Raw genomic sequence first — 27,317 nt, 5'->3', positions numbered from 1 at the left:
AGATGCCATTAAAGAGATTATTTTGGATTTCAGGCGTAACTGGCATATTTCACTTGGAAAGGTGAGCACACACTGCCTGAAATTCAGTGAAAAAGTAACAAATCCTTTAGTTAGACTCCTAATTAGTATCTTATTTTTTTCTGTTATAGTGCCTTTTATTTTTCAGACTAGGGCTATGTCATAAATCAAAGAGAAACTACACTTTTACTAAACCCTTTAAGCCATTCTTTTGTCCTCACTTGTTACTGTTTTTCCTGTGTCAGAATGTTGCTATCCTTAAATAGGCGTATTACAGGCAAAACCAAAGTCAAAAAGTTCTCCTTACATTTCTTCTAGGCAAATGCTCTGAACAGAACCAAAACGAACAATGGCCTGTCTTACAATGACAAATATGGAAGGTACAGCAGCTTCTACTGTCCACCAGAATGGTGACATCCATGGGAATACCAGTGCACCCAAGCAGACAGAACCGTTGCTTCAAGTGTATCTTTACCATTCTCCTGGGAAGACAGGAGGGGATTACCTTCAATTTCCAGCTGGAGAATATGTTGCAGAAGAGATTTGTGCTATTGCCTGTAAAGCCTGTGGTAAGTATACACAAAAGCTTTCCTATTGAAAGAGTGAAATTCAATGTAGTGCAAGAAAGTTTTTAATAATCCAGAGCTCATCAGAATGGTGGTATTTAAACTGGAATGCTAATGTCTCTGTTCTTTCAGAAGTAATTAGCACCAGGCTACAAAACTGTTCCTGTTGGAGTGGTTGCAAAGCTGAGATTGTAATCAGGTCACTGCCATCTTTTCTTCAAATAACTTGTGGGTATACTGTCCTTTACCCGGAACTTATATTTCATTGAGCTGAAATATAATTTGGATACTTAAATCACAGCAGGAGCTGGAAATAACTTTAATTTTTTTCTGATGCAACCCTGCAAAACAGATTGGTCCTGGAAGTTGTATATGTGTTGTATATTATACATGCTTAATTACTTTGCAGATGGGAGCTGTTTTGTTCTGTGTAACATGACTGCTTGTGTGTGTGTGATTCATGCATTTTTGTGATAGTTTAGAAAATAAGGTAAATAAATGGCAGGGTAGTATATTTTAAATAAATAAATCATGTTTCTATTTAAGAATGCCTTTGAATTGCATTTAACCAGAGTTTAAAATGGACAGGTGCTAGGACCTGCAGTAAAATGATTCAAGCATGCGTTTTGCACATACATCTTTCTTTTCTTGGAAAGTACAGTGAACTTGTGAATAAAAAAATAATTCCAATAAACTTTGGATATTAAAATGACTAACTTTTTGTTCCTCATGCATATGTGCACACACACACATACAGGGAGTGTCTCCAGGTCTTCCTTTTTGGTGTGAGAGTGGTACAAGGCTGCATTTGTCTTTCAGCTTTCAAAGTGCTGTATTTCAGGTGCAAATGAATGTAAAAGAAATGCTTGTAGTTCCAAAGTTGCCTTTTTTTTTTTCCTCCTCCAGTGGGTCATGAGTATGAAGCTGCTTACTCTGGATGTATTTTATTATCTCCAGACATCTTATACTTCTGTGATTTTGTCTTTTGATTGCTATACTGTTTTTTAAATGTGGTTTTAATGACTTTACTTTTGGAAGGGGTCTGTCAGTCTTGTCTGTGCTGTTCAATCTCTTGTACTGACTAAGCTTTGTGCTGTGAGTTAGTAATTTGCTTGTGTATGCTAGCTTCACAAAGATTCTTCTGGGTTTAAGCCCCTTGTTCCTTGGAATTCTTTAGGTGTGGCAGAATCTAGTATCTGTGTTGGTAGAGTTGCTCTTCATGTAGTATGAGAACTTGAGGCAGAAAAACACATATAATGAGTTCAGCAGAAGCACTCCCAGGGATTTGTTCTGTGAGTCCATGTGGAAGCAGTATTCAGAAGTCTGCAAAGTTTTAACTGCACGAGATTCTACCACTCTGATGACCTTGTGGGTCTGAGTTTGACAGATGGGCCTGAGAATGTTCTTGAAGTTAAGGTATTATTTTGATGGTGACTCAAATCAAGATCTTTCATATACCTTCCACTGTCCCCAAGGTTCTGTAGTCTCTTTTCTCCAGTTAAAAAAAAAAAAATTCTCTGCCTGCTTTAAAAAATACGTCTATACTCTTTTCTGCAGTAAGGACACATTTCTTACCACTGGTGCCCGTGGTCTTTGGGCTTCAGTTTTACCTCCCTTAGGTTTGTCAGTTCAGTTCAGACCCTTCATTACAGCATCTAAAGGTGTATAAGGCTAGTGGGGAGTGAGGTTCTTCACTTTGGGTGTTATACTAGTATATTAGGGGATAGTTAAATATTTTTTTAATGGAAATAAATACTGTCGTAGTCACTGAAGGTATTGCTGAGGGAATGAAATAGAGAACAATTTTACTAGATAGTGGTGGGGAAAAGGTGGTTCTTACATACTGCTGTACCAACTTGCCAGAATATTAACATCATGAGGGCTTTTATCCATTAGATTCTGTATTCTCATAATAGTGTAGGCTTTGAAAGAATATAGGGTATCATCAACCATGATATCAACCATGACATCAGGTGCCTTGCTTCTTTTGCTTCCTCTCTGACTAGATTATTGATTTTATGTGATGGTGGAATAACAAGTCATTTGAATGCCAATTTTTCAGTTACTGTTCTAATTAATCAATGAGGTAGAGTTCATCATCCAGAGAGTCTCCCGATGTAGTCTGTATTCACTGGAACAGTAACTACCTTGGTTGTTTGGTTAGCCCTTTCTACTGTTATATCTGGTCTACCTACTTTTTTTCTTCATTTTTCTCTGAGTTGAATTTTCTTTGTTTCAGTTTTGAGATGTTTGTTCAACTTACGTTTTTGTCTCCTTTCCACATCCCCAACCCTGGGGACATATTTATGTGCCATAATCAAATTATCTTTAGGTCTTCTTTTTATAAAACTCAAATTGATTGATTTCTTTGGCTTGAATGTCAAAACTTTTTTTTTTTTCTGTCTTCTGCACTGTCTTCAGTTTCCCAGGAAAATGTGAAGCCTAGGCAACATATGATATTTATCTTGCATCACAACATTCAAAATCAATTCCTGCCAATCCACAAGTTCAGTTAGTCCCCTGACATCATCTGAAGACTTTATACTCTGTTGCTTGTTTAGTCAGACCTCATCAGTCATTCTCAGGGCTTCTAGCTTTCTGGGATACCAGTTCCTGTTTTGCTGGTATGGCTAGTCCCTGCCTCCTAGATGTATCCTTTTATACTTGACTCTTTTAAATATAATTTAGAATGAATAGTACTCCTTTTAAAGTTGTTTTTATATTTTGCTGTTGTTTCATCATTCTTTGTCAGACTTTCTAAAGTATGTTAGTAGTGATTTATACTTGTCAAAATAAAATGTTTTATCACGTTGAGCCTTTATTCTTGTAGAACTGAAGTAGACAAAGTCCTCTGAGGAACAGTTTCTGCCTGGCAGCTACTATGGCAGTATTATAGAACCTTTTTCGCAAAGGAACTTGTGACTTCATTTCTTTCTAAGCTGGTGGAAAAAGGTGAAGGGTTTTCTTGTTTATTATTTTCTGTTATTTTCTGGTGTGTTTTTGTTTGGTGTTTTGGGTTTTTTTCTAGGAGGTTTTGTGATTGTATGGTAGAACACCTAGGTCTACAAAGCCTATACAGTCAAATAATGTTTGTGTTGGTAAGACTCATCATCTGGGAGTTAGCTATGAGACAGAATACTTCCTGAAGGAGAGAGTAGTTCAGATAGTAGGCATGTCCAAAATGTAACAAACTTGGTAATTAATTAACTTTCTTTGTGATCTGAGATGGTTGAATCCTGACAGCAGTGCTGGTTGCATCCAGGTATGACTTTGTTGTTGTTAGCAAGCAGGACTGAGTTGGAGGAGATGTTAACAGTCACAGAGTCAATCTTGTTATTTGCCTTTTACACAGTTTTAACAACTGAAGGTTTTCCAGTCTGTGCTGACTTGACTTTAGATCTGTTGTATATGGCACATATTGACTATATAAGTATTAGTCTTGTCAGTTTGAGGCATGGCACTTACTACTTAAAAATGGTTTTCAGTTTTTGGAAAAATACAATAAATATGAGACTTCTCATAGATTCATGTTTTTATATGGAAAACTGTCAGAAAACGAAACTGAATATCACATCCTCTAACCAGAAATGCAAAAATAAATAAGTGTCTTGAAATTAAGTGTAAATTGAGTAGTGAGTATTGTGGTTCAGCTCTTGTATGTTAACTAGTATGTTAATTGCCATGTATAAAACTAGAAATGTCATAGTAAAATCAAGAGAAGGTTTTGCTTTCAGCCTAAGAGAGGATATGATATTAGAGGAACTAACTGATGATGGAAATGAAACATAATGGAGAAATTGTTCTGTCAGTAAGATGCTGCCCAGTGATTTCTGAGTGGTTTTAGGAGTTTTTATCATCAGATAAAGTAATTCAAAACAAAATGAAAACAACACCACAAAAAACACCAAATAAACCCCGAACCACCACTGTGGACTGTACATTATAACTTGCCAGAATAATATATGATACACAGGACCAGTATTACATGGAAAAATATTTTTCTTCGAATTTTTGAACTAACAATTTGTTGGTTTATTCCATCAGTTGAATAATGTGAGTAAAACAAATGCATCATGTGTATATATAATCCAAATTGCTACTGAATTAAAGTTAACAAAGTGAAGCTATTTTTGTATTACACTAGTTGAGTTTTTAAATTACATTTAGAACAGTTGCATTTATAAGCAAGGCATTGCTTTGACATTAACAAAATAAATTTGCACCCATGCCCTTTAAAATCCTAATGTATTACTAGCAAAGCATGCAGAGCTAGTGACGTTGACATTTAAGTAGCACACTGAAAAATGTTTTGACAAAGTCAAGCAAGGAGCATAGTTTTGTTTAGCATCTTGCATTTCTGCTATGGCTTGTCCTAGTGTGTATGAACCCTAAATTTCTCTAGGATGTATCTGACTTTATTACTTTCTGACTGGATTTGTTCTGTTTTCCCTTCTCCTCCCCTTCTTTTGGAATCATTAAAACTTAAAATCTTAACTTTTTAGTGGAATTAGAAACCCAGTAGGGAATTAATTTGATAATCCTTTCTAGTTGCTGAATTATAGGCAGCTAGCAGTTAACAAACCTTAAATTTGTTGGCTTCTGTGGGTTTTTCTTTTAAGTTATTTTTAATTATATCCCTGTTCGGTCCCCATGTGTTGCCTGATCTAGTTGAGAGGCGTCCCTGCCCATGACAGGAAGGTTGGATTAAATGATCTCTAAGGTCTCTTCCAGCCTAGGCCATTCTATGATTATGTTTCCTTGTTTACGTTTTTTTAGGGGATGTGGGTTTTTTTTATATTAACATCCTGAAACACCATGTAGAAACCTTTTTATTTTTACCCATCTTATCTGCAAATAGATTGGAAGTTCTGTAATACTTTTCTTGAAAACTGCTGGTGTCTGCAGGAAAGCCATAATATAGCAGAGAATTTTTAATTATACCAAAGTAAAAACTGTTTCAAAACTGACAGTGTCTGCAGTCAATTAAGCATTTTCAAGGCAGTGATTGTATTGCATAATGTAATGATTGTGATGATCTGTAGTTCCTCTCTGCTTGTATGGCTCAGAGGAAATTTCATATTAATACCTAGAGAATTTTAAGGAGCTTTATCCTAAACATGCTGAATTTCTGGAAAGCATGTTACTCAGAGTTATTAATGGTTTTGTAGCTTCCCATTGTGGTGCTCAGGGGGGATGTGTGTGGGTTTTTTTGTGATTTTGTTTTGTTTCTTCTTAAGTGATAGCCTTTCCTGAAAATCTGCCCGTAACATACTGACCACCCCCCCCGAAGCAATGAATGAATTAGTCAGAACTTCGGGGCAATTCTTTTCTGCGAAGAAAGAAAATGTGCTTTCATTAAACTATTCAGAATACATTTTATTGATGGGATAGTGACACTGAATGTGGGGTTACAGTTCAGTAAGCCTCTGGTTTGTATGAGGGTGAGGGTAAGGTATTATTTTCATATAAGAAAAGCCAAGCAATTTTCTGTCTGATATGTGCAAGACTTTAAGTTTTATATTAGTTTGCTTGACAGTTGTGTGTGTGAACTGGCTAATGTTTGCACTGGACTTTGAAAATTAGATGTTTTTTAAATGTTTTTAGTCATTAATTCCGTGGAACTAATTGCTTTCGTCTGTATGGGTCTAGTGACTTACATGCTTGAATTGACAGTTTCATGGCTTCCACATTTCATAGTGGTGTCATGGCGTTTTATGATGTACATTTTCTGGGCTTTATTTTTTTCTTTACAGAGGGTCACTACTAATGAACATGTACTGTGTGGGTGAAAGGGTACCTAATGCCAATAAAGGAGGAAATACAGATAAACTGTATTTCCCTAGCTGCTATAGAGTAAATGAAGTTGTGTGACTTGTCTCAATGTGGAGCTCTAAAATCATGAGGAAAGGGAATAATTTTCTTTTTTTTTAGACTTGAGGTAGGCCTTTGAGAAATATCTTCTGCTGTGTTAACAGCATTTCGTGGTAATACTGGGCAGTCCGTGTTGTATGATGAGGCTCCTTTATTTAGCCTCATATACTAAATAAAATACTTGTCAAGAGATGGTAATGTTTTTGTCTTTGCAGTAGTCCAGAAAATTCATTTAATTAGCCTTTGGTGGAGAAGCAAAGTGGGTAACAATACTGCTTTATTATATCTGAGTCACTGTCCCGTCTCTTAGTTAATCATTGATTGTTTTGATAGTGTGGTTAGTACAGTGCAGAAATCTAGGAGAGGTTTTTTTGGTACTTATTGTGATCAGCTTTTCTGATTTTACTTGTGTTGAAAGACTCTGGAATAAATTGTCCAGGCTCTGAAATAAATTGTCCAGAGACGTTGTGGATGCCGCCTCCCTTCAGGTGTTCAAGGCCAGGTTGCATGAGGCCTTGAGTAACCTGATCTAGTTGAGAGGTGTCCTGCCCATGACAGGGAGGTTGGACTAGATGATCTCTAAGGTCCATTCCAACCTAGGCCATTCTAATAATAGAAAATACATTTCTCAGAATTTTTCACTATTTTTGACATGTCTAGGCTTCATTGGAAGACTTAGATTCCCACCTCCACCCCCAGTCTTGTGGTTTTAATTTTTTCTGGAGAAAATACTTAAATACTGCAGTTAAAACTTGCTTGAAAAGTCCCTGCAATTAATAGTGCTGGTGAGAATTATATGAACCAGTTGTTTCTGGCCTCTAGTCTTTTGTCAGACTATTGTGGACAATTTTAAAGACTCTGATTAAAGTTTTCAAGTTACTAGAGCTTTTGCAAATGTAACAATACGCTGTCACAAAGGGAAAGCGAGCTCCTTTTCTTGAAAAACACATCATCTGTATGTTCACGACGTGGGCAGTGGCATTGAGTGCACCCTCAGCAAGTTTGCTGATGACGTGAAGTTGTGTGGTGTGGTCAACTCCCTGGAGGGAAGGGATGCCATCCAGAGGGACCTTGACAGGCTTGAGAGGTGGCCCCATGCCAACCTCATGAAGTTTAACAAGGCCAAGTACCAGGGCAAGTGTAAGATCCTGCACCTTGGTTGAGGCAATCCCAAGCACAGATATGGGCTGTGCAGTGAGTGGATTGAGAGCAGTCCTGGGGAGAAGGATTTGGGCGTGTTGATGGATAAGATCATCATGAGCCAACAGTGTGCACTTGCAGCCCAGAAAGCCAGCTGTATCCTGGGATGCATCAAGAGATGTGTGACCAGCAGGCTGAGGGAAGTGATTCTGCCCCTCTGCTCTGCCTTTGTGAGATCCCACCTGGAATACTGTGTCCAGCTCTGGAGCCCCCAACACAAGAAAGACACAGAGATATTGGAGCAAGTCAGGAGCAAGGTGTTGGACCTGGATGGTTGGAAGGCTACCAAGACAATCAGAGAGCTGGAACACTTCTTCTACAAGGACAGGCTGAGACAGTTGAGCTTGTTCAGCCTGGAAAAGAGAAGTACCTGAAAGGGGCCTACAAGAAGGTGTGGAGGGACTGTCTACAAGTATGTGTAGTGATAGGACCAGCGGTAATGGGTGGAAGCTGGAAGAGGGTACACTTAGACTAGATGTGAGGAAGAAGTTCTTTACCCTGAGGGTGGTGAGGCACTGGACCAGGTTGCCCAGAGAGGTGATGGATGCTCCATCCCTGGAAGTGTTCCAGGCTGGGTTGGTTGGAGCATTGAGCAACCTGGCCTAGTGGGGTATGTCCCTGCCATGGTAGAGAGGTTGGAACTAGACAGTCTTTGAGGTCCCTTCCAACTCAATTCATTCTGTGATGCTATGTCATTGAGCGCTGGCAGTGAAAGGTGCAAGTTACCGTTTGAATTATAAATGCTGAAGTATGAGAGATGGATGAGTGCACAGTTTACTTTACATGCATTGGAAGACAGCAAAGATTTTGAGGATTTTTTTTCTTAATGCCAACATTTCTGATTTATAGAGAAAATTCCAAAGTGAAGTTCCTTACTTAGTTAAAAGTTTTACAGTGGCAGTGATAGAACATGGATTGAAATATCTGTGAGGCTATTTGACTTGATTTGGTTCTTTGGAGAGGCAGGGGAGAGTGTGTGTATGTATGTGTATGCAATGTATTTGATGAATTACAGCAACTTAACATTTGAATTTAAGAATATGACTTGGAAATTTTTTTCTTGTTCAGAAATCCCGTGCTTACGTGGGATTGTTAATAATTCAGGGAAATGTATTGTTGAGACTGGGCAAATATTCAGCATTGCCTTGAATGGTATGTAGCATCTGGCTTGAATTCTGAAATAGGCTGGTGATTTACATGGATTACACTGTAATCGATCTGAAATTATTTGGGATACAGACATCACACGCCTTTAAAACTGCTAGGTCATTTACTACTTTATAGACAACTGATGTGTAAACTTCATAAATCAAATGATTGCATGCGATAGATTTCTTTTTAACTCCATAAAATGGACTTAATTTAGTATTTCTCAAAACTCTGATGGGTCAAATATGTCTTACTGCTCCATAAATTTATAACATCTAAATTTGCAGTCAATCTTTCAATTACTAATCTCTTCAAGGTTATTCCTTTGAAATTTTTATTTAGTTTTGTTTTCTCTTTCATTATGTAATGCTTCCCATTTCTGTAGTTTCTTGTAACTCTGTGACTCATCTTCATAGAAGATCATGGGTTGTGACCTGTAATTCTGGTGTATTTTGGTGCGCTTTAGTTTAAACAAGTGCCAGATGATTAGCCTGTAGATTTCAGCAGTTTAATCTGAGCAACAGACCTGTTGGTTTTAGCGCTCTTACTGGCTCCCTACAGAAGCAAACTCAAACTGAATTACTTTTTATTCCACAAACTTATGAAGTTTTATTTGTGGAGTTGATTAGTCGTTTCTGCCTTATGTGCACTTTAGATATGATTAAAGAAATTTGAGTCTGCCCCCTTCAGTAGTTACCTAGATGTTGTTCAGAAAAGAAAAAGGTGACTTTTTTTGTTTTTCCCACCTCCTGGTTCCTTGTGTGAATATTTTATTTTAAGTCTTTGGACAGGGTTGTGGCCACTTTCCCTTTTCTCAGAATTCTTTTACCTCTTAATGTAATTGTAAATTACTTCTGTTGTCTTTGTATGTTATTTTTTCAATATTTTTGCATTCTGCTCCTGAAGTACCTTGCTTTAATCTGAAGATAGTTTTCTTTCATTATGACCTACTGTGACTTTCACACTGTAAATTTCATCTCAATCTCTGACCTCTAGACCTGTATCTCTTCCAGACTTCAAAATATTTTTGCCAGTTGCTGATGTTCATCCATTTGTGCCATCAGTTCTCAAGCATTCAACTTGTTTTCCAAATTGTAACACTGGCACCACATGGCTGCATAACATTGCAGTATAATACAGCGCTGTGGCATCTATCTTATATTAGACTTAAAATGCTGTGTTTGTCTGGACATTCAGCTAGGAACCACGAATCCAAAATTAAATTCTGGTGCTGCTGAAGAGTCAATGCTACACTGATTTCCATAGTTTGTGATTAAGTAGGACTGCTCAGTTCTCGTGTTTGACATGAAAACAATATTTTGTTTAATTAATGTATCTTTGGTTTAGTTCTCAACTGAGCTACTAAACTGTAAATTGGAGGTGGTTATCTATGATCACTTTGTTTGTATTGCATTACATCTAGTTTTTCATCGCCTAAATTCTTAAAATCAATGACAATGTTTTTACAAAAGGTAAGGACAAATATAATGTGCTATTGTTAGCTGTTACTAAACTGGGCAGCTATGAAGCCATAGCATTAAATGCCTAATGGAGAAAATCTTATAATTTAACAGTGAAGTATAGCGTAACAATCTGCAGTGAGAAAACACGAAGAAAGAGAGAGAAAATGTCAGCAAAACCAGTCAGTGGGTTATGGAGTGATGGTAGCAATGCTTTTGACAGTGATAGAGTAGTGCAGCAAATAATTGGAGAACATGTGCCAGTCTGCTACTTTTAACTCACAATATTTTTCAGTAAGTTTGATTCTTTGTGAAAACAATATCCTCTAAACGTTTACTTCTCTTGTTCTTTGTTTAGGTATCATGCCAGTGTATCATAACATGTTTGCACTCATGAGTGAAACAGAGAGAATGTGGTATCCCCCAAATCACATCTTCCATGTAGATGAAGCAACCAGACTCATCCTGATTTACCGGATAAGGTAATCTAAATCAAATGTTACTCACTCCTCATGGTAAAAGAAGACTATGTGAAAAAACCCGGAGTGTTTAGTTGAACCATAGTTTCTCCAAGATGTTGTGGACAGATTATTGGTAATATCTGGAGCAGAGACAGATAAAAGATTCAGAATTATTGGAATATGTTTGAATAACGTGTACAAATGATTGATAAAATATATTCGCTGTATCAGATCAGAGAAAAGAAGAAAAAAATAGAAGTAAAAATAATATTTTTCTTAATAATGATTCATCTCATCTCTGTGTTTACTTGTTTGAAGTGAGTGGCAGTTCTGAAGTGCAGACCGATTATCCTGTGTAGTCAGGCAGATGCCTGCAATAGAACCAGTTTTTGCTAACCAGATTTTTGACTGTGAATGTCTAAAGCCACAGCCATGGTTTTCCTTATGTAAAAGATTTTCTTTATTGGCATTGCATAATTTGGCCCAAGTGTTTCTTTAGGAACTGAGAGGAATCAGGAAGACTTTAACACACAGTTCTCTATATTCTGAATAGTGAGGATAACTTTGCAGAGATACTCTTTCCTACGAGTACTACTCAAGTGTTGTAGTACTTTAAGACACAAAGAACTGAATCCAAAGCCCTCCATTGACTAACTGGGACTTCCTGCTAGTCCTGCGAACCAGCCATCAGTAGCTGCATAAAAGTGATAATGTCTGATGTCAGTAAGCAAAAGTATATGTTTATTCATGTTTGCTTAAATATTTCTTAACAGGTTTTATTTCCCCCACTGGTATTGCAATGGTACCAGCAGAGCATATCGGTATGGCATTATTCGAGGTGCAGAAAGTCCTGTTCTTGATGATTTTGTCATGTCTTACCTATTTGCACAGGTATGATTTGCTTGATTGTTTTTTAGTGGAGCTGGTAAAGGTTGTTGGTATTTATTCCCATTCACATCTTCTGATAGTAACTGTGTAGGCTCTTTTGACATCTTGAAGCCCATTCAAGATGAAAATTAAATATTGTATATTTGGAAAGATGAAGCTGAAATGGCAGTTGATGGAGAGCAGTGAGATTGTGTAGCTCCTTTCTTGTGCTGCTGCGATGTGGAAGTCTATCAGTGTGACTTGCAGACACATTATAGGACAACATCCTCCTCATATGGACCTTTTTGAGATTTGAAATGAAAATGTTTGGAAAACAGTGTTTCTAAGCATCATGGTAGCTGGTATCCATTGTGCAAATTTGCAGCTTTTTGTGGACAAAGGGGTTCATTGCTCTGAAAAGCAAGTAAACAAAAAAACCCTCCCCACAAACAGAAAAAAAAAATCCCAAACAAATAAAGAAACCCAAGCAAATTCCCTGTCATAATTTGAGCCTGCCCTGCTGTGCACAAGAGCTCACCCGCAACCCCCTCCCTTTAGGGATGGGAAAGGAGAAAATGCATCAAAAAGACTCAAGGACTGAGATTAGGTCAGGAAGGGTCTCACTTGCCACTTATGGTTACAGGCAAAGAACAGAGTAGCCTTGGGGAGAAAACAAACAGAATTTAGTTTAGCACCATCAATTGAACCAAATCAAATAGATCAGAGCTTGAGAGAGAGAGCAAGTAAATCCCAGCAGATCTTAAGCAGCCTTCCCTCCCCCAGGCATGCCTCTTTCCTGGCTACCTCCTCCCCTCAGCAGTGCTGGGGATGGGGAGTGCAGTCTGTCCATCTTCCTAGGGCAGAGGGCTGCTCGGGGCTTTCCCTAACCACCATGTGGTGTCCCTCTCACAAGAGGCATTCCTCGTCCTCCACCCCTGAGCTCCAGCCAGCCTGCTCCAGCATAGGTCCTTCTTGAGTCACGGATCTCTTCAGGGGCATCTGTTGCTCCCATGGTCTCTCTATACCTTGCCCTGCGGTCCTCCACAACCTACATCATGGATCCTTACTGTCGCTCATCTTGGTCCACCATCACCACGGGCCACTGGGGAACACTTTTCTCTGGTGCTCTTCTCCCCTCCTTCCTTAGAGACTGCATATTTGCTCTTCTCTTGCCTCCTCCTCTTCTCCAGAACAAAACCAGAGTCCTCAACACAAAAGACACAGGAAAGGGGAGCTCCTCCAACAGGCTTCTGTTCTTGAATCTATTGATTCACAGAGGTGCTTGTTGGGCTGGACTTAGTCAGGATTGACTGGTTCACTGGGCTTGGGAAGACTCTGGAAGTTTCACTGAAGGAGTCATCCCTATAGCCTCCCCAGTACCAAAAACCCAGCCAGACACAAACCCATCACATGGCACCACCCCCAAAAATCTTATGACGACAGTGCTGCAGTTTTAATTTGCTCTCTTTCATTCTTTCTCAGTGGCGAGATGATTTTTTGGATGGATGGGTACAAATGCCTGTTACTCATGAAACACAGGAAGAGTGCCTTGGAATGGCTGTTCTGGATATGATGAGAGTGGCTAAAGAAAAGGACCAAACCCCACTGGCTATTTACAATTCAGTCAGGTGACTCCATACTTTATAACTGTATCATACCTATTTGATGTCTAAGAACAGTATTTTTTGCTCCGCTGTTGGCACTTGATTTATTCTAGCATAATGATTCCATAAACTTAGCTGTAGTATAAATTAGAAATTAATAGGAAGCTTGTATCATGATGCCATTCATGGATTTGAATACATAGATTTGATTCTCTTCATGAGAGATAAGGCAGCAGTTACTTATGTGGGAAAGGATGTAAGCAATAATTTGAGTTGGGAGAGTGCTCTAAAAGTCATCAGATCCAAACCTCAGTTCAGATCAGGGCCTACTCGAAAGTTAGATGAAGTTACTAAGGGCCTCATCCAGTCAACTTCTGAAAATATCCAGAGATGGAGATTCCACCATATCTCTGGGCAGCTTTGTCCTGAGGAAGATTATCTCTGTATCTAATCAGTCTCTTCTGTGATATGACGCGACCAATTGGCCGTCTCATTGCAGGTGGCAAACTACTCTTTTGCCCCTTGATATAGAATATGGACACAGAACTGAGATACTGGAACTTCAGTGAGAACCAATCACTGTGTTATATTCTACTACTTATATTTTCAGCCAGGAAATCTGTTCTCTATCCATGTAGTTGTCTCTGTCCATGCCGTATCCTCTTTCCAAATTTTACACCAAACGAAGTGACTGTGGAACTACTGCTGGCTTATCAAAAAACATCAGTAAGGACCAGAACAGACATGTCTGGGTTTATGGAAAATGCATTATATAATATATGTTAAAACTGAGTGAGGGGAAGACATGGAAAATGGAAGAAGAGACAGGGCTGTATTTGAAAGAACATGCTGCAGACTAAAGAAAGGATCCCTGCTGTCCTGTGGTGTAAAGAATAAGGTTTTGTTTAGAGGAAAAAATATTTTCACCTTGACTTGTTTAGCACAGAACTAATTATGTTTGCTGGTTATATGTTCACAGTTACAAAATGTTTTTGCCTAAATGTGTGCGAGCAAAAATCCAAGACTACCACATTTTGACACGAAAAAGAATAAGATACAGGTTCCGCAAATTTATACAACAGTTTGGTCAATGCAAAGCTACCGCCAGAAACTTGAAACTTAAGTATCTTATAAATCTGGAAAACCTTCAGTCTGCCTTCTATTCAGAGGTTTTTGAAGTAAAAGAACCTGGTGGAGATCCTTCTGGAGAGGAAAGTTTTGCAACAATTGTAATAACTGGAAATGGTGGAATTCAGTGCTTAAGAGGAAAACTTAAAGACTGTGAGACATTGGCAGAGCAGGTAATTTCTTTTATTACTATAATAATTGTGCTGTTCCTAATGTAAGAGTGATTAGCTGATGTTAGAAGTTCTGATTTACCCCAGGTAAATTTTACTTTGCAGTGATTGTATGACTCATATAGCTGAAGCTCACAAAGATGTACTAAGTTAAACAGTGTGGAATTTTGAAATACTTTTTTATTGCAGTATTAGAAGGAAGTCAGTACTTGAACATATGATACTTTTGTGCTTGACAAATGAAAAACTCTGTGTTAGGCCTTCATTACTGTAAAAAAAAAAAAAAAGTGCAAGAGTAATGATCCTGCCCCTAGGTATAGGTAAAACACACAAATTCCTCAAATTCTCTTCGAAAGAGGGGTTTTAGGGACTCCAGAAACCAGGTAAACTTCCCTGTCCCTCTTTCCTGCTGCTATTAGACTCCTACCGGGGTCTAAGCTAGCAAATGTAAAGTGACATTGCTGTGACTGCAGCATCCATATAGTCTTTAGTCAGGATTTAGGTACTAAATGGTTCCAGTAAGTGCTAGTAATCATGCTGTTACGTTTTTATTTATCAGTAGTATTTCTTTTGTGTGTGAGTTTCAAGTATGACTAGTAATTTTGTTGAATTTATCAGAAACTGATACAAACTGAGGGTGGTAAGTGGTGAGAGTGTGGGAATTTTCCAAAGGTAAAATTAAAGGCAAAGTGGAGCACTTGTCAGTTTCCTGAAATAATTGCATTTGTTAGTTTGGTAGTTTTGATGTGTGATATATAGCAGTCAAGACCAAACTAAAAAAGGTTGTAATTTTTGCAGTGTGCTTTTTTTTTTTTGGTGGTGCTGAAAAAAAAAAGAAAAAAAGCTGATTACATACTCAGATTTAAATATGTTTTTCTTAGTATTTTTTTTAGATTAACAATAGTTAACTTAACTGTAGTTATCATGTGTCTGCCTTCTGCCTTTCCTAAATTGCCTTTACGAGCCAGTTGCCCTGGCAGGAGCTAACATAAATGTCAGATTTTGCAATTTCTAGTTTCAGGTGTATGAAATGTATACATACTCTGATATGTGGGCCTGGCAACCAAGTCTTTAGTAAGCATGGTGTTTAAACGGATCATATTTGCTGTAGAGATTGCCAAATTGTGTTTTAATAATTATTAATATTATCATCCCATTTACTAACAGAGACATGGTGTAGGCTGCGTATATTTTGATTGGTAAGGAAACAGTTTGTAAAATCGGTTATGAAAACTTAGTAAGTGAATAAGGCTGCTTGTAAATGTGATCATAACTCTTGCTGCAGCAAATTATACTGATGAATCTTTATTATTGGACTGAAGGAATATTATTTTTTTGAAGGCAAGAATAATGTGTGTGGGATAGACTGTGAAGAAATTTGTATTGCCAGTTCACATTTTGAACAAATAGGGCTTCAGGGAGTTCAATGCATTTGAGCTGATACCCACCAAGTCTTACAGCCTTGATTATTACACCTTATTATCCTATTACAAGGATATCCTTGCAGCTGTATAAATGGAGTATTCTGGCTTGAATCTGTTTGCTTTGGAAGAATAATTTTAGATGGATAAATCCACTTTTATTAAAGGGTGTTACTTTGAAGTTCTGCTGAAAGCAAAACAAAGTATGATTTATATGACATTGTAATTTTACTCCTGAAAGACTGAAGCAGGTGATACAGAATATCATAGTATCAAAAAATTACCTGAACTTGCTATTAAAGGAAAATGTGTCTTGGATTTCCCATATAGTTGGGATCACTGCTTCAAGTTACCTGGTCAGTGATGACTGTGGCTGATGGGAAAGAATCTTCAGTTCAACCCTTTGTTCATTCATACTACACCCATGTCTTTGGCGGCAGGTTTTGCAGCTCGTATCAATCTGAATGAAGTATGAATGTTTGGATTCTTAACAAACTTTCTAACCCTCTATAATCAGGATGCTAATAAGTTCTCAAAAAACCCACCCCCTAGATTAATCAAAATGTTCCATTGTACAGAGCAAAGATACATCTACAATAAAAAAAAACAGCCCATATGTGGATACTTTCTTGCTAGCGTACAAGTTCAGAGTTGTAGGAATTCTAACACTAGGAATAGGTGGGGGTTTTTTTTGTTATTATGTATGTTATTACTGACATTATGTAACCAATATTTATTGCAGGATTTACAAACATACTGTGATTTTCCTGATATAATTGATGTCAGCATTAAACAAGCAAGCCAAGAAGGCTCCAGTGAGAGAAGAATTGTCACCATTCACAAACAAGACAGCAAGAATCTGGTCTGTCCACTTTGCATTTCTTCAGATAGATATTGCTTTGAGCAGGCTCTGTGATTGCTGTGTTATTTATACTGTTGTATAACCAATTACCATGTTAACTAAGTATGAGGTAAAACTAATACATTTCAGCGGAGAAACTGATGTATTGGAACACCAAATGTCTTTTCCATTCAAAGCGCTCTGCATGGACTGAGATTGAAATAGATGTTTATAGCTGAAAGTAATTTCTGATACTCACATTGTTTCTTTTCTTTATTGGAGTCTTAAGCCCAAGTCTGTGATTGTTATCTATCGAGCATACCATTTCCATGCTGTCATAGTAAGCTGTCTGACAGTGACCAACACATTGAAAAAGTCTTTCAGAGTGCTCTGAAGGAATGGTGATATGTAGAAAATGAGCAATAGGACAAAGTTAATGTAATTGCTTTTACTATTTCAAATTCTTTGAAGCAGACCATTAAAGTATTTTATGCCTGAATGTAAATAGTTGTTTCAGTTTGAACTCCAGCTTTGCACTTGAGTCAGACTTTCCAGCAGGTATGACTGCCACATAGTTGTGTGATGGGTTGACCTTGGTTGGATGCCAGGAGCCCAGCAAAGCCACTCTGTCACTTTACCTCCTCATCTGGAGTGTGGAGAGAAAGTACAACAAAAGGCTCTTGGGTCAGAATAAGGACAGGAAGACATCACTTAACAATTACAGTCACAGGCAAAACAGACTCCATTCAATTAATTTATTGCCAGTCAGATTGGAGTAGGGTAATGAGAATTAAAACCAAATCTTAAAAACACTTTCCTGCCACCCCTCCTTTCTTCACAGGTTCAACTTTACTCCTGAGGTTTTTTTATCTCCTCTCCTCCAGTGATGCTGGGGATGGGAAATGGGAGTTACAGTCAGTTCATCATACATGGCTGCTTTGTCCTCCTCAGTCTTTTTCCCTGCCCCAGTGTGGGGTCCCTCCCATGGGCGACAGTCCTTCATGAACTTCTCCAGTGAGGGTCCTTCCCACAGGCTGCAGTTCACATACTGCATCAGCATGGTCCTTCCCATGGGGTGCCGTCCTTCAGGGTCAGACTGGTCCAGCATAGATCCTCCAAGGGGTAACAAGTCCTGCAGCAAACCTCCTCCAATATGGGCTCCTCTGTCCATGGCTCCTTAGGTCCTGACAAGAACTTGCTCAACTGTGGGCTTCCCACAAGGTCACAGCCTGCTTTGGGCATCCACCTTCTCCAGTGTGGGGTCTTTGATGGACTGCAGGTGACATCTGCTCTACTGTTAATCAGCATGGTCTACAGGGATCAGCTTTGCCTCACCATGGTCTTCATGACCAGCACTAAGGAAATCTCTGCTCTGGCACCTGGAGCACCTCCTGCCCCACCTTCCTCACTGGCCTTGGTGTCTGCAGAGTTGTTTCACATATTCTCACTCTTCTCTGGCTGCTGTTGCATGGCAGTTTTTTCCTCTTCTTAAATATGTTATCACAAAGGTGCTGCCACAGTCAGTGATGGGCTTGGCTTTGACCACAGTCAAGTCTGTCTTGGAGCTGGCTGTCGTTGGCTATGTTGGGCATGGGGGGTGCTTCTAGCAGCTTCTCAGAGAAGCCACTGCTGTAAGTCCCTCTCCCTCATGCTACCAAAACTTTGCCACACAAATCCAGTACAAATTGTTTCTTCCTTTATCTCTGTGACTGATGTGTGGGCCTTCAGGCCTCCTTAACTCACAGTGTGACCAGAAAGGTTCCTTACCTCTGTGTGTGTCTGTGAAAAATGTAAAGCTTATCTACTACTCTTCTGTAAAAGCAATTTTTTAAAAAAAAACAAAAATACTTTAATAACTATTAACTACTTATATTTTCTATCTAATAATGCTTTTTTTGAAAGAAAAGACATATGGTTTACTTTCATTTATATTAGAATTATGATTTGTGATCATTTACTGCATTAATGAATTCCAATTTTTTTCAAGGCTTTTTATTGAAACACAAGAGTATCTGGAATATCAGTGCATCTGTGATGCTGAGAGCATAATAATATTTTAGATTAGTGGAGGAGGCTTTCTTAAGCTTGAACTATTAAAATTCTCAGTAGCAGTAGTTAGGTACCTGACTGCATGTGATTCTGAGGGTAAAAGTTAATTTCTACAAGCTTGTCTAAAAAAGCTAATAGAGTAAGGCAGAGTAGGAGAAAGTGGAGAAGTACAGTAGCTGCTGCTTTGCTTGTGGTTTGTGTGTGGACAGTTTACACACAAGAATAAGCTGATGTGTAGATTAGAATTCGTGATTTTGTTTAACCTGTTACACAGCTAGTAGTATTCATTATAGAAATGCACTTTACACAGTTTTAGGATACATGGATGGATTAAAATGGGTGGATTTCTAGGTCTGTTAATTTTGTGGGGTTTCTGACCGTGTTGAAAGAACTGAAAGAACAGTTGTTTCCAGGTCCTCTTTTAATAAGGAGTTTGAAGACTCCAAACAAATTCTTGGCATGCTTTTTTATTGCTGTCTAGCAAAGAACTTGCCACAAAATTGTATTCAGCTGCTAGATGTGTCCCCAGTGTTGTGGGCAAACTTGTGCAGCATGTACTGAAATGTGTTCTGTTGGGCTATGCCACTGAATGAAATCTGGTGTGGCTCTGTGGGTGTTAGGGTGACACTTCTCAGTTGAAGTAAAGACTGTCTTTTAATGCTTTGATGAACTGTCAAAATGTGAATATAGATAATTACGTTAAAATGGACTCTAGTTTACTGTGTTGGCAGTAATAAATATGTTGTTAAAGATGGATTTAACTTTGCCCTGCTCTTATCTGTTCAATGTATTCTGCATAGACCTTTTCCACACCATGTTCTTCTTTGACCACATTATTTACTTGTTTCCATCCACTGTGTATCTCTTCATAGTGGTTAAAGGTCAGCTTCTGTCTGTGGTGCAGTCAGGTTGCCAGTTTTTGCTGTTTCTAGAGATTTTTCTTTGCCACTTGAAGGCACCCCCATACATCTTTGATAAGTGAAGGCTTTCCTTTGTGAAAGAAAACAACCACTGTGTTGCCAGTGCAGTAGGTGTCTGCCCTCTTGTCAGCATTTCCCTGCTGTTTCATATATTTAATCAGGTTTTTTAGGGCAGATTTGTTTGATTTGGGTTTAATTTCGAACATTGAAGATGGTTAACATGTTTTGTTTGGCACAAGGAAGGTAGAACTCTACAAACAGTAAATAAAAACGATCGGAGTATCTTTAATGTCTGCATATAAATAGATCTTTTGTGTCATCGTATGTCATCATATATATATATTTTGTATCTCTTATATCATCATCATATCCAGGAATTTTGTGTAAAAATTGGTTTGTTGTTTTCTCTCTCTCTCTCTGCCTCCCCCTTCTGCCATTTAACAGGAGGCTGAATTTCAGTCATTAAGAGAAGCTCTCTCCTTTGTATCGTTAATTGACGGATATTACAGATTAACTGCGGATGCCCACCATTATCTCTGTAAAGAAGTAGCACCACCATCAGTCCTTGAAAATATCCAAAGCAACTGCCATGGACCAATTTTGTAAGCAATTTCTTAGCAATATAACAAGATGATATTATTTTTTAAAGATGGAACATAAGTTGACTGTGAGCCATGATGGACATATTGCAATGGGTATTTATTACATTAACGTAACTTAAAATACTTTACTTTTTTCCTCTTAATTTTTACTTTGTCTTTTTTAACGTAGTACAAAAAATAAATTGAAATATTCTGGTTTCAGTTTTCTTCCCTTAGAACATTTCTTCTTTTTTTTCAAGTGAGACAGGCAAGGTGATCATAATGCTGATTTTACAGAATTGTAGTTAATACCATGATAGGATCATACAGTGTCATAGACAGAGGATCTCATCTTTTCACTGCACCCTCTAGCAGTTATAATATCTGAGTCACCAAGGGTAGAAAGACATAACACTCTCTTCATTATTTGAGTAATGATTGCAGGAAAATGCTAGCCATATAATTTAGAAGGGTTTTTTTGTTTTTAAATAATGTTGTCTCCTTGTTTGCTTTCTTTGGGTTTGGGGTTTTTTTGAGGAAGAATTTAGTACCTTCATTGATTTATTTTTCAAAATGTTTTTTACTTTTTTAAAAAATCATATAGTGTTGCTTATTATTTGCAGAAGCATGCGTAGGAGCTTAGAAATGTTTTCTTAGACAAAATAAAATGCGTATTTGCTTTAGCTACGCTTTAGAACACTTGAAAACTGATGTATGCAAGATGTTGCGTGAGACTAGCACTGTACTCAGCTAATAGAGAATAGTTCTGTAAATTTCACAGTGACATAGAGAGGATGGGTGCCATAACCTTCAGTGGAGGTGGAGGAGGGGGATGGAGACTTAGATGGTTCTAATCGCATTTCTTGCACTAATGACTAGTGCTGTGTATTGACCCTAGTTTAGGGCTTTTTAGAAGGATGTTAAGTGAGTCTAGACCTTCCAAACCATTCAGTTCCCCATTCCCAGAGATGGATAGAAATAGTCAGTTAGCAAGGCTTGTTTGAGGGGAAATTTGTTCTTGTAATAACAAATGATGTTTTATTTCAGCTCCTCGTTCTTGTTAGATCTTTCCCAAGTTAAAACCACTTTTATCACCCACATAAATATTTTGCTAATTTTAGCTTATTTATCAGGCAGTTTATTGCAGTTTCTTCCATCTTCAACGGATGTTGAAAGTCATATAATAAGTCTAGGGGAATATACTTTTTTAGACTTGAAGATTTCTTATGCAATAAATAATCATGGTGTTTTCAGTATTAAGGATTTTGGTACACTGCTGTTCTATATAAGCAGCCACCCTGAATACTGGAAAATAAAAAGAATAACTTAAAGGGAGCTGTGAAGAATTGTGTTTGAATTGTTGTATTGGATAATAGTGTTCATGGCAGTCCCTGATGTCTGTGGATTTTGAAATTATGCAACATTAAACATTTTCTTTTTTCTATAGCATGGACTTTGCTATCAGTAAACTGAAGAAAGCAGGGAATCAGACTGGCTTCTACGTTCTTCGTTGCAGTCCTAAAGATTTTAAAAAATACTTCCTCACCTTTGCTGTAGAGGTTTGTATTCTACCTTAAATAGTACCTGTGTAATCTTTATTGTATTGTAATAATGAGCCTTGGATATTCAGTAAATGGTTCTGAATTTTCTCTTCAGAATGTTTATCTGATTAGTGTATTCTATAGCTACTTCTGTCAGATTGGCCAACTTCAGGATCTTGTGAGAAACGTCAAAATACCTGTATCGTAAAGAATTGCTAGCACATTCCATGTACCTAGGAGAATAAAACAGATGGAGGGAAGAGAGCTTGAGAGTTCTGGGAATGGTGACATGGCTCCTAAATCTGTAGTAAATGTTTGGGTGGTAGACCTGTTTGTGGTTGGTTTATGGTTTTGTGATGTTTGGTTTTTGGGGTTTTTTTTTAGGGAGTTTTAGTTGGATTTTTCCTGGGATTTGCACCCACTCTGCCTACTTGCCACTCCCAAAATAGGGCATAGACTGAGTATACAGCCCTTGGTGATCTGAGAGCATCTCTTCTTCACGAGTTTTTCTGGGTTTCAGTCCTATCACCATGTCCAGTGCTGGACCAGCCAGATTATTTGGCAGCTGTCAACACAGATCTCATGCTGAATATTTGGTGTTAGCTAGAGTGGCAGCCCTCTCTGAAATGCCTGCATTTCTGGTGCAGCTAAAGAGCTGGACATACCATCTCCTCTGTGAGATTGCAGTCGGTTAGTGATAATACATTACATTAATACTGTGTCCTGATTTGAGCTAAACAGAACCAACTCTGTAACATAATTGCATCCTAGTTCCAACCATGAGCTTCTCTTTAACTAACAGAGGTACCTTTAGTTTGTTAATTAGGGAAGGTGGTACATGGGCTTTTGCCTTGGTTTGCAGCAATCCATCAAGTTTGCTTAATACTGTCAGAGATACGCGTATCTCTGAAAATGACAGAGTAACATTGATGGGTGGATTGAGAAGTGAACAGTCATTTTAAGATCCATTTTACAAAAATCTTGTCCAGTCAGTGAAGTGTGTTGGATGGGGAACTTTTTGGACTATGACATCAGTCCCTGAGTATGCTTAGAGAGTCTGAGAGTCAAGCTTGTGAGTTAAACCTGCCTTTAAATGACATAGCCACTTTTATTAGTTGTATTCTTTTCTTGTTTTGAGTCCTTCTGGGCAAGCCATTAGAAAGCTTTTCAGATTCAGAACTTGTTGAACATTTTCCACAGTGTTGATGCATGAAGGACTACAAAAGCACTATTAAGAGCTGCTTTTGTTTAAGAATATTTAATGGGATCTTTTCAAGATGTATTGTAAAAATAATTCAGTACATATTGGAAATCTGTGCTAGGAATTAATTGCTTAGAACTGTACCATAGATGACAGAAAAATAGAAATAACAGCTGAGATCTCCCAAGTGCTTGCCAAAAGAGCACAACATGAGCATTTGGACTATTGCTTCCAGCAAAAAATTCGTTTTCATATTACCCACTGTAAGGGTGAATAAGCTATCTCTGTTCCCCACTCCATCTTTGCAGAATTTGTAATGTTTGTTTTTCTTAGTTTCAGTGTGTTAATTCCAGTGATGGGAGTAGAATCATGGTTTCTCAGAATCAGTGTAACACAGTGAGAACAAAATAACAAATTATGGTAATATTTTGCTGAAGTGTTGTTTCTTGAATTGGTACAGTGCTATATATGTAAATAAGCTTTCAAATACTAAATATTGATAAATTTTATTTTTAATGGAAAAAAATTCCGCAGCGTGAGAATACCACTGATTATAAGCACTGCTTAATTACAAAGAATGAGAATGGAGAATATAATCTTAGTGGAACCAAGAGAAGTTTTGCTAATCTGAAGGATCTGTTGACCTGTTATCAGACAGAAACTGTCCGTTCAGACAGCATAATTTTCCAGTTCATCAAATGCTGTCCTCCAAAACCAAAAGGTAAGAGAAGAATTACTTCTAAGCAGAAGAGTTTCCAACTTTTAGATTAAAGGTTTCAAAATATTGTAACATTAAATGACTCTGAGGTAGGTAGATACATATGCCTGTGTGAATTTTTTAAAATTTCACTGACACATTTTTCATCTTCTTAGTCATAGTTTTCAGTCCTAGTATCTACCAAATTTTCCTTTGTTTTAAGAGGGTCTTCCAGAAAGAATCATAGTAGCCAGTTTCATGATTAGAAGCAGAACTGTTTTCTTAATTGCAGTGGATTGTGTGCAGCAACGTTCTTCAATCAGATTTTTTCATATCTTGAGGAGGAAAGAGTGACTATATGTATCATTTCTCGCTGAGGATAGTTCCAAAAGCAATGGAACCAACAAAGCCAATAAATATCTTTCATTGTTTGTTGATGTCTTAGCTGAATTATGCCAAGGCTGCAATGCGATTTCATCTTCTCTTTAACACTGAAAAATACACATTGAATAGACTTTCTGCCTGAGGAGCATCTTTTTCTTGAATTTACATTAAAGCTTTTTGCCTACCTGAGATACTTGTAATATCTATCTCCTTTATGAATTCTGATATCTGCCCTTTTTCTTATTATAAGTAGTACTACTTACAGTTATTATTAGTATTTGTTTGTATCTGAGTTCTGTTTCAACAAAAGCTTGAGAGAACAGCTTTGAGAAAAGCTTTGAGAGAGCCTTTACTTCTCTCAAATTTGTTTGAAATTAGCCAAGGAATTCAGAAGCTTAGAAAAGATTTGACAAGTAAATACATATGCACATTACAGAGAATAATTTTGTAACCTTATTTCCATCAATACCAAAAATGTATGTATATCAAAATTAGAAATTATTCAGTAAATATAGTCATGCATGCACATACCCATAAATATGCACCTAGCAGCTTTAGATTTACCAACAGACCTACTTACTTCATGAATAGCCTTTTTTCAAAATCACTTAATGAAAATTACTCTGGTAAACATAAGGCAATGAGGATCACTAAGTGCTGCTGGGGCAAAAATATGTAAAAGCTTGAAAGAGACATTAGAGAGATACGCATGACTTCATGATATACAAAAAGGAGGCTTATATCCCCTTTTTGATCTCTGATTATTACTGCAAATAACCGCAGACGTTAAAATGTGCAAAAAGGTGGGAATATCTTCAGAATATTTGTCAGAAGTAGGAGTACTAAGTAAACCTGAATGTTTTTGCTGATTAGGGAAAATCAGACTTAGAATTCGTTTAATGAAGTACTATGTAGCTTTTTGAATAAACTGATCTTTATGTGATATCTTCGTGTTGGATTAGCAGCTTCTCATTAATAATCCTTCTGCAATAGTACTGATTAATTTTGATATTCAAGTGTTCTTGATTTTTTTCTTTTCCCCACCATCTTTCTTCTCCCAGATAAATCAAATCTCCTAGTCTTCAGAAGCAATAGTGTCTCTGATGTACCTTCATCACCTACGCTACAGAGGCATAATAATGTCAACCAGATGGTCTTTCACAAAATCCGGAATGAAGACTTGGTATTTGTAAGTGCATTAGTTAATTCTTTCACTGCAGGTGGTTGGTTTAATACAAGCTAAGTTTAAAAAAACTCATATGTGTTTAGAAGAGCCTTATGTGAGGTAGAAGACTTTGTAATCTTTTTCTTAGAGCTATGAGAGAAAAGATATTTTTTAAGAAATTTCCCATTAATACAGATAATTATGGGGGTTTTTTTGAGTAGAAATGTCCTTTTGACTGCAGTAGCAGTTTTTACTCCTAGGGATGTCTAAATCTTTGATAACAATTCCTTCTTCGCTCATTCTTGCAGCAAGTTGTTTTATGACATTACATGATAAATCAATAAAAAGTAAGCAAAGATTTAAGCTCTGATACAGTTGCTTCCCTGTCACCTTAGTCTGACTCTAGAGGTGTCCTAGCTATAAAGATTTGCATATGCATTCCTTCGGGTGGTTGTTTAAGAATCGCTTTCCAAACAGATATTTTCCCTTTTTTTTTTTTTTTCTTTTCTTTTTTTTTCCTTTTGTTTCTTTTCTTTTTTTTTAGGAGGAGAGCCTTGGGCAGGGCACATTTACTAAGATTTTCAAAGGTGTGAGGAAGGAAGTAGGAGACTATGGCCAGCTTCATCAAACTGAAGTTCTTTTAAAGGTGCTGGATAAAGTGCATAGAAACTACTCTGAGGTTGGTGTGATTGTTAACTGTTCTATAATGCTTGTCCATGTAATGATGAGCATTGCTTTTCTTACAATAAACGAGTATTTGCTACGTGGTAGAGGGTTTACCTGAACTCATTCTTGGCCTTTTGACACTTGGAGGATGGATTTGAGACTGGCCTTGTGAAGTGTAGCTATGTGCTTTTTTCCCCTTTTCATCACCACAGAATTGCTGTTACCAGTAAATTCATTATATGCAGATGAGGAGCCAACATCTACAAAAAATTATTCTTTTGGTAAACTATCTTCAATGTTTTGGAGTCATACTGGTTCCCCAGTAAAATCAACATTTCAGGTCAAGACATAAAAAGTCAGAAGTATTTATTTGCGAGAAACAACATATCTAGAATCGTCCATATTCACTTAAGCTTTTCACTGTTTGAGTGAAGCTGTGAGCAAATCTGAAATGTCCTTGGAAACAATAAAGAAACTGTAATGAATATTTTAATTTTAATAAGCTAGATGATAATCTTACATTCTAAAGTTAAGTGAAAGTCAGTTGTTAAAAGGACTAAGCACACAAAAATACAAGTGTAGTTACCTGAGGGAAAATGTGCTTGTTTTGACCTCATTTTGTGGGGTGAATAATCAGGACACAAGCAAATGCAGTTGGAGATGGCACTGAAGAGAATAAAAACGTGACTAAAGAAATAAAAGCAACTGAAACCTTCCTGACAAGGTTAGATAGGGTTAGATAAGGTCTAGCAGTAGTGGATGAGTGATACAATACATCTTGTATTTTAATTTAATGGTGTGCTATGAAGTAATAAATTGGAAACTGAATAGTGCATTATGAAAGAGTAAATTGGAAACTGAATAGTGTGTCATGAAAGAGTAAATTGGAAACTGAATAGTGTGTCATGAATTTGTCTGCAGTTTACTTAGTTAACTGAAAGAAAATATTCTTCTTTTAAATGTTGAAATACACTCGCCTGCAGAAAGAGAGATTGCTAACCTCTGGAATGTGAATTGTCAGTTGTTTTTTTTTTTTTTAAAAAAAAAAAATAACCAAACTTAAACCAATGACAATCAATATAAAATGTATTAGACAGTGTCTTTGCAATGAGGTGGAAGTTTAAATGTTTTTTAAAATGCATGATTTTATTAAATTTACTAAAAATCATGCAATGTTTTATGAATTTGTTTTCACTGATATTTATTCTCTCTAATGTTTTGGGATTTTGTTTTCATGGATACTTCTCTCTCAATCTTTCTTCTTAATAGTCCTTCTTTGAGGCAGCAAGTATGATGAGCCAGCTTTCTTACAAACATTTGGTGTTAAATTATGGAGTCTGCGTATGTGGGGAGGAGA

The 27,317-nt window shown here is 37.4% G+C and overlaps 1 protein-coding gene across 1 annotated transcript; it reads left to right on the top strand.

Annotated features, from left to right (window-relative positions):
* Positions 1-367: 367 nt before the first annotated feature.
* JAK2 (Janus kinase 2) lies at positions 368-27,317 on the top strand (the record flags this gene model as incomplete). Its single annotated transcript, XM_009866350.1, has 12 exons — positions 368-587; positions 10,623-10,746; positions 11,499-11,616; positions 13,075-13,220; positions 14,176-14,497; positions 16,658-16,777; positions 20,170-20,327; positions 21,754-21,865; positions 23,583-23,769; positions 25,191-25,318; positions 25,839-25,973; positions 27,230-27,317. Coding segments are annotated over exons 1-12 (1,858 nt in total), but the record flags the coding sequence as incomplete, so codon positions are not given.

Source organism: Apaloderma vittatum, unplaced genomic scaffold (assembly GCF_000703405.1).
Source record: "Apaloderma vittatum isolate BGI_N311 unplaced genomic scaffold, ASM70340v1 scaffold22823, whole genome shotgun sequence".
In the NCBI taxonomy this organism is placed as follows: Eukaryota; Metazoa; Chordata; class Aves; order Trogoniformes; family Trogonidae; genus Apaloderma; species Apaloderma vittatum.
The sequence above is the reverse complement of the archived record's forward strand: the minus strand, read 5'-3'. Positions and strand labels throughout refer to the sequence as shown.